Raw genomic sequence first — 15,931 nt, forward strand, 5'->3', positions numbered from 1 at the left:
ATGTACCGATCGACCATACCTTTTTTTGCTTGTTGATCGATGTGTTAATCATTAGCAAAGCTAATAATGATAAACCATAAGGGTGTGTTTAGTTCCAAAGTTTTTTTCCAAACTTTCAAGTTTCCATCACATCAAACCTTTCATACACACAAAACTTTTCAGTCACATCGTCTCTAATTTTAACTAAATTCTAAACTTTGGACGATCTAAACACAGCCTAAGATGACGAGTTAGCCTGTCCTGTCCTTCAACAAGAGCTTTGATAAGAAAGGGGAATCAACTTGGGCAGAGAAAACTCCATTGCCTGGCAATTTAGATTTCATGCTTCAGAAGAAATTCATAGGACATGGTCACATGTCATACGGCTACAGACCCAAAAGTGGAGAGAGAGAGAGAGAGAGAGAGAGAGAGAGAGAGAGAGAGAGAGAGAGAGAGAGAGGTTAAACATATACTACTACTCTATAAAATAGCTCTCCATTATGTTATATCCTTGCTTGCAAGTCAGAATATAGTATAGGCAAGTATACTACAAATTTGATGATGAACCTTTGCTTGAAGCTAAATCATCTCATTGACCTTTGCACACACTGTGATTGTGCTAACCTAGTTCCAGGCTTTAAGAAATTAAAAAAAAACACACTAATACAATAATCTAGTCATACGGTACCAGAGAAATTAATTCCTTATATTAGTTCTCACATGGAATGCTTTCAGAAGTCCCAAATTAAGGCTTGCACGTATGGGTCGATTTAGGGATCAGTACTAATAATTAGCGTAGTTGACCATCCAATAAATCATCGGTTGGTGAGGCATTTTTGTCCATTGAGCTGCTCCAATTATAAGGTTTCAATTCGTTTGCCCCCACACTGCTTGCCATACCATGCATGCACGGGCTCGCATTCATAATTGTATATCCGGAAGACTCCATGTTGTAAGCATCAAGTAACGTGTTCAATCGTCAACCCCATGTTGTTAGAAGCATTCGAAAGGAAGAACAAACAAGCATATGGGTCAGGAATATTTGCACAAGCTTATTAGATATAAACACACTTGCTGACATGGTTCCTGTTGAAATTTCTGAGAAAAAACCTGATGTAGACCTCACTATATTCGAATAACAAAGTCGTGAAAAATAGTACAAAAATTATCCATTTTATTGTTGTCCAATATTTATTTATTTATGAATATTTGATGTTTGAGATTCCATTTATTGTGTAGACTGCAGAGCTTTTAAAGAACCTCAGGATAGCAGATGATGTCAAAGTCATTAACATAACATGGAATGCTTTACACAAAAGCAGAAGTACGACTGAGAAATCATACCCAACAGCTAACACCTGGAAAAAAAAACCCTGATGGTCCAAGTGTGTCAGTATGTTAGCAAGTAGAAACAGCTTTAATGCTGAATGATTCTTCTGCCAAAAGAAAATTTTGATCTTTCAATAAAGCAAAAGCAACATACAGAGGCAAGTCATTGCAAGTAAACTTGTGCACGCTAAAAGCCAAATCCTGCTTATCCTTTTCCAGGCTTACACGATGTTTCAGTTGTTCACTTCCTTTTGTCAATCTTCCTTTGAAATCTTCAAACCTAATCCCTCCCTTCTTTGAGCAAATCTTGCCGGTCACTATCCAATCACATGTTCTTCCTCCATTCTCTCTTAATCTGATAGTGCCATAGCTCATAAAAGAGAGAACAACTTGTGTATGTCCCCACTTTGGACAGTACAACATTGAGACCATAGCAGAAATGCGACATGGCTTGTAGCTCAGTTAAGGACCCAAGCGAATCACTATAGCTCTCATCAGATGGCTTCCCTGTTTGTTACTCCTACTTTCACAGTTTGCTGACCTACTTTCACATGACCGGTCCGACCGTCCCCGAGCAAAAGCTTGGAGCCTCTGCATTTTCTGAATGGCTCGCGTGAAATACTACGGGTTTCCTAGGTCTGGGCTGACTGTGTTGGCAGACGAGTATGGTTATGCTCACCTTCATACGTCACGATGAGCATCGCCGGGTCGTCTACGCACCGCTCGACGTGCTTCCTCGCTGGGCAGCCCCGGACGCTGCTACATTTGTAGTAACCCCTGCAACGGATTCGAGCGATTTAGCGAAGTCGGTCTTCTATGCAGATAAATAAAATGCGTTGAAGGAGAAATAATCAGCAACATGTGCTTGCTATCATGGCATAGCTACATTTTCCTATCATTAAGTGCAGGCTTTAAAGTTTAGATGGGGGTGGGGGATGAGGGCAATCAAGATTAGGATGTAGATAGACAAGCATGCTGATCAAATCCATGTTGCATTAACAATATACCTACTTTAGGACCCATGATTGATATTGGTTTTCCAGAGGAGAGAGTAAAGAAATAGCAAAAGACTGTCATGATCCACTAATCCACTAAGCTGGTTATAATTAATTGTGCTCGCAACTAAGGTATCAACACGTCTTGGCTATAGATCCACTTGGAAATTAGGAAAAGGTGGAGTGGAGTGGAGTGGAGTGGAGGATCCACAAACAATTATTCCACAGGTAAAGGAGCACAATGAGTGCCTGATGCAGATGTGGCATGGCATCTTTCAAGGTACAATTTGGGGAATACCACATCATGATTTAAAAAATGGATAGAGATACGTTTTTTTAGTGTTAGTTGACCACTGACATTAGGTAACCAAGGATTCACGTTTTGCTAAGATTACATGTGAGGTTTAGTTGATACCTTGGATGAGGCGAACCCTTAATCGGCTTCTGACCATACTTTCGCCATGAGTATTCATCTGGAGGTATGTCTGCTATTTTGTTGCTAATGGCGGGCACTTTAATTGACCTCTTAATTCGCAACTTCCTGAAGAACAGAGCAGCATAAATAAAGTTAAAGCACATAATGCTCAATCCGACAAATGAGAGACGCGGTAGGGACAACAAGAACTACAAGAACACAGTTTACCTCCTCTTTGAGCAATGGCACCTTCCGGTTGTGGCACACTTGCCACTTCCATCCTCCCCTCTCCCCGTGCACCGCCGTTTGGGCGCATGGTGAGCGTTCACCGGGTCGCTCGCGACCGGGCCGCTGATCAAATGGAACGGCGGCTTCCCTTCCAAGCTAGCCACGCTGCCATCCATGCTAAGCGACGACATGAACGCCGACGACATCGTCCCGGTGGCACTAGGGCTATCAAACTTAAGGCTGATCCCGCTGTTGCTCCTCTTGAACATCTCAGCCTGCAACTTCTGCTGATGCTGATGCTGCTGGAACGGGTACCTATGCGCGGTAGCGCCGAACTGGAACTGAACCGACAACGGCTGCACCAGCTTCGGAGGATCGAACTGATGAGCACCACCCTTGCTGCTCGAGCTGACCAAATCGAGCCCCCGCAACGAATCCGGTGGCACGCCGCCGCCTCCGCCAATCCGGTTGCGCAAATGCGCGGCGGAGCTAGTAGACGGAGTGGCGGCACCGGACATCATCATCCCCAGCTGGCCGCCGCCGCTGCTGCTCTCCAAGAATCCCTTCTCTCTCAGCACCGCCGAAGGCCTGCTTCTCCCGGCCATCCTGCCTCTAGCATGTCCACCACCGCCGCCGCCGCCGCCATTGCCGAGGAGGGAGACCACCTTCCTGAACTTGGCACAGGCCTCTCCTGTCTCTGCAGCTATGCTCCTGAGCAACGCAGGGTCCTGCTGCTGCGACAGCAAGGCCAGCACCCTGTGGCAACTCTCCACCGCCGCCCTGTTCGCCGCCTCCACCTCCTCCTCCATCGCCGCCGCCGCCGCCGCCGCCGGAGCTAAACCAGCAAGAGAAGCCTCGGATTCTCGCAGCTCTTCAGATCTGGAGAAACACAGCACACGGAGAAGAAGACAAGTTACACAGATCTCCATGAAACATCCCCCCACAAAAAAAAAACGCAGGAAATTCCACCGGAAATCCCGGGGGGGGGGGGGGAGCTAGAGCTTCCCGCTCGTCGAGCAACCAGCCATCAAATCCGACGGCGATCGACGGCGGCCGGCCCTGGTTCCGACGGCCGCTCCGGCGGCCCATCGTCGCCGCCGCCACAACGAGAGGGGCTCCCCTCCCCATGGCGGCGACAGGCCGTCCGTCCAAGAACGCATCGAATTCATCGCCGGAAAAGAAGAAGAAAAAGAAAAAGAAGAAGAGCAAGAGCTCGAGCTCGGCGAGCTCGCTCACCTGAGCAGGGCGCCGTGCCGGCGAGCGGCTCATCGTCGTCGCCGGACGGGTCCGGCCACCGGGAGCGCGGAGAGGAGGGGATCGGAGTTGGGAGAGGAGTAGACGAAGCAGGCAGGAGAGGACTAGAGGAAGAAGAAGAGAGAGGAGTTGGAGAAGAAGCTGAGAAAGAAAGAGAAAAAAAACCGTAGCTTTGGAGCTCGGCTTGGGACTTGGGAGGTATAAAAGGGGGAATTTTGAGGATTCTGAGGGGCCTGCGCGAAAAAGTTACCTACTCGGGTTGGGAAGGAGGGTGACGTGGAGGAACCTGGGGCGTTGGATTGTGAAGATGGGCGGCTGGGAAACCGTTCTCCGTGAGGGTCAACAGTGTCAAGGACAAGGGTCAACGAGATGCTGTCTTCGATGTGGAGGTGTGCTTTTACGGCCCTGCCCCTGCTGTAGGGTCGAAATTGCGTGTGTCGTGTCCTAGCCGCCATGTCAGGGCTGTTTGGCATAACTCAAAGTTTCACTTTACATCTCAACCAAATAATTTCAGCTCCATTTAAAAATATATTATAACTGGTTAGAGTGTTCTTACAAAATAAATTAGAGAAATAGATTTAGGTTTAGGCAGCCCCACACCTTCACTCTAAATCTAACTTTTTAAAGTTAAATTTAGGAGCTAGAACCTTACCAAACGGGACTGTAGTTTGTTTTTAGTACAGTGACCTTTTTGTTGGAGTAGTAATTAAAATGTATTTAACCAAACTCTGGGTCTTTGCTTGGTGTGCTGGGCTGATTGGTGGAGTAGTGTTATAGTTTTAGCAAGTCAAAAATATAATAAGTGAAAAAGTAAAATATTACTATGTCATTTATTAATACGAAGAGAAAAAGAAGAGAAGAAAACAATGAGGATGAGATTATTATTGGTTTAATTGATACTAAAAATGGAAAGAAAAATATAAGTCATATTAAAAAAAAGTCTAGCGGACCACTCTAAAACTACACTAAAGACAACATCTTTAGGTTAAAATTACACTTATTCAGCGATAGAGGAATATATCACTTTGCCAAATTTTTTTAGACGAGGTTGTCACATACTTCCTCCGTATCACAATGTAAGACTTTCTAGTATTGCCCACTTATTAGCATATATATAAATGTGGACAATGCTAGAAATTCTTACATTGTAAAATGGAGGGATTATTATAACTTTTGTAGCTAAAAAGTTGATAATTATCCAAACTTTGCCTTGGAATTGTATCTTGTCATGACAAGTGAGGTCATTAAGTTGTATGTTGTGTTTTTATTGAAAGTGCATTAACAAACCCAACATTAAACTGTTTGGTCAAAATTCCTGCCATATGCTATAGTTATTGTAAAGTGTAACTATGGATCAAATAACCTGGTTGTGTTTGACAGAGGGATAGAGAGAAAAATACCGTGTTTTTTTCGCGCATATTTTTCAAACTGTTGAAATGTATTTTAAAACAATTCTATAAAAAGTTACTTTAAAAATTAATATAATCTATTTTTCAGTTTGAAACTGTTAGTACTCAATTAATCATGTACTAATTTTTTTTGCTTTTTTTTATAAAAAATTTCCTTGTAAAATGAAAATAGTAGGATGAGCTTTTGTAGCTAGCTACGTCGTTCGATAACATATATCGACGAACATTAGTACATTTTTAATTGATTATAATAAAATAATTAAGTCGATGATCTCTTGTACTATAAAAATAACATTATTACGACGGAAAATCTGAATGGGGGCAGATTGTCTAATTTAATATATTAATGATGATCTTTTACATATAAATAAGTTAATTCTTACCACGGGAGCAAAGAATAAGGAATGTACATACTTTAATTAATGATTCAAGAAGTCATTGGATGAAGCCACGTTATACGAATAAACGAGTCATTAGATTTCATCTTATCGTTCTTATATACCACTCCTGCATAAAATACAAATATAAGACGATTTTGTTTAATTTATTAATAATTGTTTTACTAATATATTATTTAATTATTGTTAACACCAAAAATCTGTACGGTTCTTTATTGGATTCGGTTAGAGAAAAAAATCAATTGATAAATGAAAATTTACATAGATAAGGTTGGATTCAAGAGAAATCATGGACACCGGCCTTAGCAAGACGATTTTATATTTCATATCTTAAATAGGCAAGGCTATTTATTTTTATTTTCTTGTTAGAAAATCTTATCTAGTGTTCGATTAAGACTTGTATCAATTCGAGGTTATAAATATATACCCTAAAGCATTTGTATGGGCATCCACATACAATAACATTTCAGCGCATCGTCAACCTTTTAACGGGCTCTTCTTTTCGATCTTCGATGGAAATCAAGTTCGGGGCTTACTATCGAGTTGGGCCGCCTTGATTTTTAGGTTCGATCTCCAGTAAGGAAGTAGGTTCCATCAACTTCGCTTTTATCGGTTTGGCTATAGCTTTTTCGCTTATTAGGTCCAATATTCTATTTAAGTAGATAGATACAATCGTTATCTATCAGATATCGGTTCTTTTTTAATTGCATCGTTGTTTAGAGACGTATCGACTTAGGTAGGATTTCCTCGGTTAGGTCTGATATTTTGGTTGGTATTTTTATAATCACACTATTTTTTTAGATTGATCAATCCATATCAATACATTCTCGTAACGATAGAGTATGCTTGTATGAGAACGATGCGTTTATACCGTGTTTAAAAAAATATATCTCCACGTAAATTTTTTCCCTGCGAATTCCCCAGCACCGTGCGCGGGGGATTATCTCCACGCAAGCACAAAAGACCAAGTAATCCTTTCTTCCTATATAATTAGTACCCACTAAAGATCATTTAGTGCTATAAAACTCAAATTCTGTGAAGCCACGTCATCCACTAAAAATCAACCGTTAGATCATCTCCAATATGCTCCTTTCTGTGGCCCATTCACTTGATTAGGACCATTGGAAATTCTTCTCGGCCCACCAGGCAATGAGGCATGGAGTCCTTCGACCTTCCCCTGTAGACGAGTGGTCGCCAGGTCATGCGGAACCCTTCCAATCGTCTGCTGTGTCATCTCCATATTAGAGGAACGGCCGCCATCTAACACGGCATACGAATCGACGACAATAGCTATTTGTAAGCTGAGTAAATCGCTCATTCTTTTTCACGCTAATTAACTTTCCATCTGTTACACCTCCTTTTGCTAAGAGCAAGGATAATAGTGGGCTATAAGCAAGCTATATGCTTATGTGGAAGAGAGAGATAAATAAAAGTGGGGAGTGTTGGCTCTCATGCAAGAGCAAACTGCACACAAACTCCAAGAAATATGCATTAAATTCATGGTGAGAGAAAGAGAGAGGATGAAGAAAATAAAGATAACCTTATAGCTAACCTACTATACATGTTAGTTTTAACATTGACTAATAGTAAGTAGTGAGCTCTACTATTAAACTTGCTCTAAGGGCAAGGCCAATGTATATGGTAAAATGCATAACAAGAGTGGGCCCATCCACAGGTAGCAATAGTTAAGGTAATCTCTACAATGGTACTACTTGTTTGATGGAAATAAGGTGGGTCCCGCTGGGCCCCACGGGAGAAAAACAATACAGATCACTCCTAACCATCTGCTTGTTCGCGCAAGTGAAAAAAATCCCCATCCACTGTTGCTTTGTCCGATCCCCATTTCCTCCGCCTCAGATCCCCAATTCCTCTCTTCGTCGCTCCGCTCGATCCCCAAATTCTCCCATAGCGCATGCACTGGATCCCCAATTTCTCCGACGATTGCTCCTCCCGTGGCTGCGCCAACGTCGCTGCTCCTCCCGGCCTCCCCTCCTTCGGCTGTGACCTCGCTGTGCCGCGGCTTCGGTGCCACGTTGCCGCGCGCGGCCTCACCCATCGATAACGCTGCGTGCGCGAACTACTCCGGCCGCGACGCTGCCGACACGTGCTTCTCTGTCTCGTCCGCGCCACAAACTTGAAGCTGCTCTCAACCATCAGCACCTACTAGACGGTCACCGCCCTCAACTTCGCCTACATCGTCCGTGAGTTCTGCGTTAGAGATAAGGTGATTGATTCCGTGGCCTCTCCTTTTCCGTATTGTGGAATCTCTTCTTGCTTTTGGTTTGCCCGGTGATTAAATTTATATCTGTTTGTGCAAGTGCTGCTGCTGCTACGATTAAATTTGTCATCAAATATGTGCAATTGCTGCTACTACAGATTCTTTTTCTGTTTGTACATGTATGCATCATGTGAATCGTTGATTTCGATCCCGATGGAATTTTCATAGAGTGTTTAGTTGTGCTCCAACAGATCTGAAATTAAAAAAAATGACAAAAAAAACATGATATTTTCAATATGACTTGTGCTTGACTAATTAAGGCAATGGTACTGGTACATTACTCTTAGTGCATGAAAAAGTAAAGAGTCTCAGTTACTAATAAGAATAAATTGGACGACTGAAAGAAAAATGGAAAAAAGAACACAAGTTTCATAACACAAATAAACTCTAGTTTTGTTGTTGTTGACCACCATATTTCTGCCAAATGTGCTCCATCAAATCTGCCTTGAGACGTCGATGGGTTGTTTGATCGCGAATATTCATGTCTGTGTCTAGGACCTCTACAAATCCATGGATTGGCCCATGGTCGAGTCCTTCTAGTTGTACAGAAGATTGTGATTGCTCATATGTGTTGTCATCAGGTATGTCATAATCGTCTCTCTCATCCTCAACTATCATGTTGTGCAAAATAATACATGCATACATGATATCAGCTAGTTCATCCCTTTCCCAAAGCCATGCTGGGTGGCGAATTATGGCCCAACGTTTTTGCAAAACCCCAAATGCTCGTTCCACATCTTTCCTTGCTGATTCTTGGCGTTGTGCATACAATTTAGCCTTGTCACTTTGAGGTCTAGTAATTGATTTGGCAAATGCAGCCCACTCTGGATAAATATTATCAGCTAAATAGTATCCCATGTTATATTCTGTCCCATTGACAGTAAATTGAACACTAGGAGCTCTTCCTTGTAGCACTGCAGTAAACAATGGTGACTGATCCAACACATTGATATCATTGTTTGAACCAGCAGCACTGAAAAATGCATGCCAAAACCATAGGTCAGCAGATGCAACTGCTTCAAGCATGATAGTGGGTACACCATAATCACCACGTGTGAATTGTCCCTTCCATGCAACCGGGCAATTTTGCCACTCCCAATGCATGCAGTCAAGACTACCCAACATGCCAGGGAACCCATGAGCCTCTCCTTGTTGAAGTAAACACTGGATATCTTGTTCATTAGGCTTGCGAAGGTATTGTTGACCAAATATATGTCTAACACCTTGAACAAAATTTATCATGCATTCCATTGCTGTGCTTTCTGCAACCCCAAAAGTCTCATCCATAAGGTCAGCTGGTGTACCATATGCCAACATGCGTATGGCAGCTGTGCATTTTTGCAACGGTGATAGACCAACCTTGCCAAATGCATCTCTTTGCAAACGAAAATATGGAGACCAAATGCCAAGAGCTTCAACAATGTGCAAAAATAGATGTTTTCTCATGCGAAATCTTCTACGGAACTGATCATCGGTATATAAAGGATTGTCGAAATAGTATTTTGCAAACAATCTGTTGTGGTCGTCTTGGTGATCTCTATTGATGTACCTTCGTTTGTAGCCCCCACGACGATTAGAATGACCAGCTTGTTGTGCTTGCATTTGAGCTTGAAGTTGAGCTTCAATCTCATCTTCAATCTCAGCTTCCATAGGATCATTGATTTCTTCCAAAATCAGCTCTTCAAGGTAGTCACTAGAGCTAGAATCATCTGACTCACTAGATTGATGTGGTGACTCGCTGGACATTTTTTTTTTGAAAGTGGGAAGGCTGTTGAGATGAAGTTGAACAAAATGAGAATGGGTGTTGTTCTGCTGAACTACATTACCTATTTGTAGATGATACATTTTACAACGACTAGATTTATGTCAGATTTTTACAACAGCTATATTTTGCTAGCTTTTGTCAATATTTATCCCAACAGCTAGCTCTTGCTTTTGTCAGTCTTTTACAACAGCTATATTTTCCTGGGTTTTGTCAATATCCTAACAGCTAGCTCTTGCTTTTGTCAGTCTTTTACAACAGCTATATTTTCCTAGGTTTTGTCAATATCCCAACAGCTAGCTCTTGCTTTTGTCAGTCTTTTACAATAGCTATATTTTGCTAGATTTTATCAACATCCCTCTTGCTTTTGTTCTCTATTAATTATTGCTCATATGTATTCAGGTGGAGAAAAAAAAACAGATTGGTCATGGATGGAAGGAAAAACATCAACACCAACTAGATCCATGTGAAAAGGTGATTTCTCAAGTACTAAGGATATTGTAGTTTCATTCCATAGCTGTAATACACAATATTTATACAAATTACCATAACATAGCACAATACAAATAGGTTCACAATACAAGCATCAACACAGTACATAATTTTAATATATGACAAGAATACTGACATTATAAAACAAGCATAATTGCTAACATTGCTTGCTGGTCATTTATTCCTCAGCAAGTTCTCTAGCTAATTGGTCCAACACATTTTCATGTCTCTTCAGTTTTGCTTCACTGAAGGTTGATGTATCCTTCTCCATCAGTTTTAAATACATTTGGTATTTTTCTGCCCTTGCCTTCTCTTTTTTTGCAATCGCCTTCTCTTTTTTTGCTTCTGCTCCAATCAGTGTTGCTTCTGTTGCCTTTAGCAATGCTGCTGCTTTAGTTGTAATAGCTTCATGAAAGAGAACCATATTTTGACTTGGCTTATCCCCTAAAGGTGATGGTGCACCTTTTCCTTTTTGCCTCTGTTTTGCTGCCTTCTGCCCCTTAGGGCGCTTCTCTTTGTGCTCTGTTTCCTACTCTGTGTCTTGGTTCGACGATGAAGTATATGCTCCTGATTCAGAAATCTTGTTCCTCTTATTATGGTTACTCTCTTCAAGGACTCTAAGCCATTTAGGTTGATCTTTAGATCTTTCCACATATACTCCAAGGTGAAAGGTTTTTGGTTGTTGTGCTTTTTGTACCATTCACGGGCTTTCTCCATTATCATATCATCAGAATACCTACTTGTGAAAGTAGTTCTAGCTTTAGAATAAAATCCACAGAACTTAGTGACATCTCTCTTGACATTGTCCCAATGTGTTCTGCATTGCTTGGGGTTCCTTTTGTTCCCATTGCTAGGCATATTGCTGTTGAACTCTCTAGCTACAGCCTTCCAATATTGTTCTGATTTCTTGTCATTGCCTTTGATGGGATCAACTGAATTGTTCAACCAAGAACTCATTAGTCGTATATTGTCATCTTTAGTCCAATTGATGCGTGTCCCTCTTCTTCCTTCTTCACTGCTATCACTTGCCTCTTCAACCTCAACTACTTCTTTCTTATTATGTCTTGTATGACATGGAGAAGCTGATCCATGAGAAGAAGTGTTGGCTGCAGCCCCAATTGAAGTACTATATTGCATACCAAACTGTGATCTATTGGTTGCAAATCCAAATGCTTGGTTAGATGAGTGCACCAGATTTTCTTGAAGTTGAAAACCTTCCAAGCTTCCTGGAGTAGGTTGCCCATAATAATCTTGTTGCTGAGCACCTTGAAAGATTGGAGGGTGTCGATATGGCTGGTAGTTGCTTGGAGGACCAAAAGGATGGAAATTTTGGAGAAAACTAGGTCTGAAGTTTTGGGGATAACTTGTGGGAAATTGGGTAGAAAGGGAGTTTTGGGCATCACTATTTGTTGCTTGGCTTGAGGAACCTTGGTTGAGGAGGTTTGAGCAGTTTCCTTTGAAAGGCTCCATTTAGTATGTGGGGAAACTGAATAGATCAAATTGTTGTTCATCTCACTTGTTCCTCCTTTTGTAGGCAGCAGAAGAATGCTGGAGGAAGGCAACGGCTAGGAGACCAAATGAGCAACTCAAATGGAAGAGCAGCAACGGCTAGTAGTACTCGTTACTGTGTTTAGTAACTGACATGTATATTTTATTGGTGTGCACAGAAAAACAGTAAAAGTATTGTATTTTATAGCTTTGTTGCTACACCTTAAGCTTAAGGTGTACTTTGGTTGCATCGGACTTGTGGTCGGACTCCACAATGCTAAATGCGTTGTACTGTAGTAGTATTTAATGTCTAAGGTTACTTTCTAGTGTATATTGTGGATGCCCTAAACACCACGATGGGAGTTGAAGCAGCCCGCTGTGGGGAAACATCAGCAAACATGTCTTGCCTTCAGGAACTGACGGATCTGCTGCTGCAGCAACACAGAAAGTAATAGAGAGATCGATCAATCTTTTTTCTTTATGACTTTTTTGCCTAATTGGTCGCAGGTGTGGTGGTTCTAGGGACTGGATGCAAGCTTTATAGATTGTAGACTCATTCTATTCAATCCATGGTACATCACTGAAATATGAATTTCTCTCTTGGAATTAATGTTTGGCTTATTTTTGTTTTTGATGGCAAAATATATGGTTGATTTAATCTTACAGCACGCAGGAAAATATTATTGGTAGAAATGATTCTGTTTTTTTCAATTCATATTCAGGGTATCACATAACTCTGGCTTCATGACATATACAAGTCTCCAGCGGTGTGTGTTCTCGACATCAGCACAGTTAGTCTCTCCTTCTTTTTGGAAAAATCTTATTGCTTTAATTGTTTGATTTGATATTCATGCTTCCAAATAACTGTCTACGAAACCCGTCTATAGAAATCGAATGGATTGCAAAAATTAAGTTCCTCCGCTCTTTTTTTTTTTTGCTGTTTAGTTTATCTTGAATTTGATTATTAAAGAATGTAAGGCCAGGCACCATTGTGTAATCATGGAAATATACGTGTATTCGGTAAAAGAACAATGATCACTGGAATCATTTTCCATTACATTACAAGATATTGTGCTTAAGGTTCAGCGCTGTGGGTCTTGCTACCTGAGTGGCAGTGCACTGGACATCTGACCAACCCTACTTGAGTCTTTTTTTTTTCCTTTCTGTTTACTTAGTTACTTTTTACTAAGATTTACAACTGCTATATATTGAAATATATAGCAATGTGTGTCATCTAGTTTGTTTAATTTATTGTCCCCTTTAGACTTGGGTTAATTAAGTTTTAAGAGTAATTTAAGGTCAGTAGCCAGCGGGGTTTGTTGACCGCTGCAGCACCTAGCTGGGCCGGTCCACAGGGTGGGCCCCACCTGGGTCGTTGATCCGTGTTGTTCTCTCTTAGGTGGTGTTTGGATGGACTTAACTTTACTCTTATATTTAGACACTAATTTAGAGTATTAAATATAGACTACTTACAAAACTAAAAATGGCCGGGGTTTCAGTTTTCCTCGTAGCCGTACAACTTGTTTGCTGAACAATACTGCACAACATACGTGGTACACCAGTAAGTTCTTGTCAAAAGACATGCATCAGTAGCCGTCATTGTCATCTCTATCAGGAAACTAATCACAGTGCATTTCACATGTTAATGGCATGGTATATTATCTTAAATGAAAAGGGATAAACACTGTGCTCCATAACACGTTTGATCCATCCAAGTTTACTGCAAACAACCATGCGAAACAACGCTTTGCTGGGCGTGCATGCAGGCACTGGAAAAAGCCCCACTTGATGCCACCTTGTTCGCCAACCGCAGCCTCTGCTGGCTGCGGCTGCGAGAAGGAGACGTCGCTCTATTGGATGCGCGACGCTGCAAAGCCCTGCGCCCTGGTTGGTCCAAGGCATGGTACCGTGAGGGCGCAGCCCTCAGTCTCCTGAAGGTGTAGCTCCATCGTCAGAGTTTCCACTCTTGCAATCTAGTCGCATTAGTTTGTACACTTTGTGCCTACCTCGCTCTTGTGGTTGGCATTTACCTCTGTTATGCACAGAACTACAGAGAAGCGGCGGCGGCTTTCACGGAAGCGCTGAAACTTGACCCTGAGAACTACGAGATCAAGAACGCGTTAAGGTAATGATGCTATCATCTTCCTTTTGTTGCTGACTGGAGTAATATAATCCATGGGGCACTAGCATCAAAACAGGAAAGGAGCAGCATATTTTGACTCTAACCTTCTTGCCTGTGAAAGCAGAGAGGCGTTGGAGTGTCGGAAGGGAGCTGCACGCTCTGAAGAAGATAAGAACCCTTGAGCTGCTGCTGCTGCTGCATCAGTGCATCACCCTTTTGACCTCACCTTTCAGACTGCCACATCTCTGATCACCAACGGCCTGTTTCCCAAACTATCTAAACTGTTTAGCTGATCACCATGCATCTGTGTCCTTTGGTCGAAAAAAAAAACGTAGTAACTAGGAGTAGTTCGCTGGGAAGGGACATCCCTCGAGAGATCAAAATAGTTTCCTGTTAGTTTCCTGTAGTTTGATAGATTATTGTCGATACATATTGCAGCTGCACTTGTCTTCCCTTTGTGTGCGACTCTAATGCAAGCGCAGACTGGCAGCATGATATTTGTATATGATATATGTGAAGTCCGGCAGTTTCAGTATTCAGTAATTTGGGTTGCTATCAAAAAAAATAAATGATAGCAATCAACCGAAACAAAGTATATATGGACATCACATTTTAGCCATTACTGACAAATATGAAGCAAAACTGACAGGTCAGGTTAACATATATACTCGGAATAATCAAGCAGTCGATTCTTACGGTACAAACTGCGCCACAGCTTCATAACAGGAGGTTAAAAATAATCGTATTGTTTTGCATGGAGGACCTCGTATGAAAAAGATTTCTCGCAGTTTTATTCTCGGAAAAAGTATACAGAAGGTCCCTCAACTTGTCATCGGGGTAAAAAACATCCTCAAACCGTAAAACCAGATATACGGGGTCCGTTAACTATACAAAACCGGTCACAACAGGTCCCTCGACGGTTTTTTTCCGGTTTTATCCTACGTGGCTACTGAGTCAGCGTGGGACCCACGTGGGCCCCATATGTCAGCCTGTCCAAGTCAGCCTCATCTTTCTTTCCCCTCTTCTCTCTCTCACTCTTCTTCTCTCTGGGGCTCCAGGCAGGACGGCGGCACTGCCCGACGGGTGGGGAGGAAGGCGGCGTCGGCAGCGGCAGCTTCCTCTCCGTGCTCGCCGACGAGGAGGAGCAAGGTGGTGGCGGCGGCGGGGGGGGGGGGGGGGGAGCAAGGCGGTGGCGTCAGCCTCCTCTCCGTGCTCGCTGACAAGGAGAAGCGGTGGGCGACCGTGGCGGCGAAGTTGGAGCCACACGCGCAGTCGGCGGAGGCGCGGGAAGGCCGGCAAGCTCGACAGCTTGGCAGTGGCGGCGAGGCGAGGCAGCCCGCTAGACCCAGCGTCGCGGCGATGCCGCCGCCGCCGACGGCGGTCCTCCTGGACAACGTCCTCGCCACCTCGCTGACGGAGATCTGGATCAAGACCGGGATGGCGACGAGCACCCTCACCAAGCACCTGCGAGGCTTACCGTTCTTGCTCGCCCGCCGCCGTCCTCGCCGTGTCGTTTCCCCAACCGCCGCGCCGCTTCGCTGTCTCCACCGTGCCGCTCCTTTCCTTCCATTTCATCTCCACCAGCGAGTAGATCTCCACGCCGGTGAGGTTGGAGGCGCGCGGTGTCATGGCGTTGGGTGCGTCGTACGCCCGGGACACGCCGGAGCACGCCGCGCCGCCGCCAGTGGTGGAGGCCGACGCGGAGCAGCGGATGACGACGTGGACTCAGCTGTCGTGCCCCACCTCGGCGTCGGGCTGCAGCGCCTCCCTCCAGCGGAACGT

The 15,931-nt window shown here is 43.2% G+C and overlaps 1 protein-coding gene across 1 annotated transcript; it reads right to left on the bottom strand.

Moving 5' to 3' along the window:
- Window positions 1-1,246: 1,246 nt before the first annotated feature.
- Window positions 1,247-4,359, bottom strand: LOC127757614 (protein WRKY1-like). The gene is made up of 4 exons (XM_052283164.1): window positions 4,183-4,359; window positions 2,947-3,825; window positions 2,719-2,844; window positions 1,247-2,085 (listed from the first exon to the last, which is right to left on the bottom strand). The coding sequence occupies exons 2-4, from the start codon at window positions 3,753-3,755 to the stop codon at window positions 1,941-1,943; spliced, it is 1,080 nt and encodes a 359-aa protein (XP_052139124.1). The 5' UTR covers window positions 3,756-3,825; window positions 4,183-4,359; the 3' UTR covers window positions 1,247-1,940.
- Between the last annotated feature and the right edge of the window lie 11,572 nt (window positions 4,360-15,931).

Source organism: Oryza glaberrima, chromosome 12, assembly GCF_000147395.1.
Source record: "Oryza glaberrima chromosome 12, OglaRS2, whole genome shotgun sequence".
Lineage (NCBI taxonomy): Eukaryota > Viridiplantae > Streptophyta > Magnoliopsida > Poales > Poaceae > Oryza > Oryza glaberrima.

Coding starts and splice junctions, on each gene's coding strand:
- LOC127757614 (XM_052283164.1), bottom strand. CDS start 3,755: ATGGAGGAGGAGGTGGAGGCGGCGAACAGGGCGGCGGTGGAGAGTTGC. Junction 2,845..2,946: donor TGCCATTGCTCAAAGAGGAG/GTAAACTGTGTT, acceptor TCTGTTCTTCAG/GAAGTTGCGAATTAAGAGGT. Junction 2,086..2,718: donor AAGGGTTCGCCTCATCCAAG/GTATCAACTAAA, acceptor AATCCGTTGCAG/GGGTTACTACAAATGTAGCA.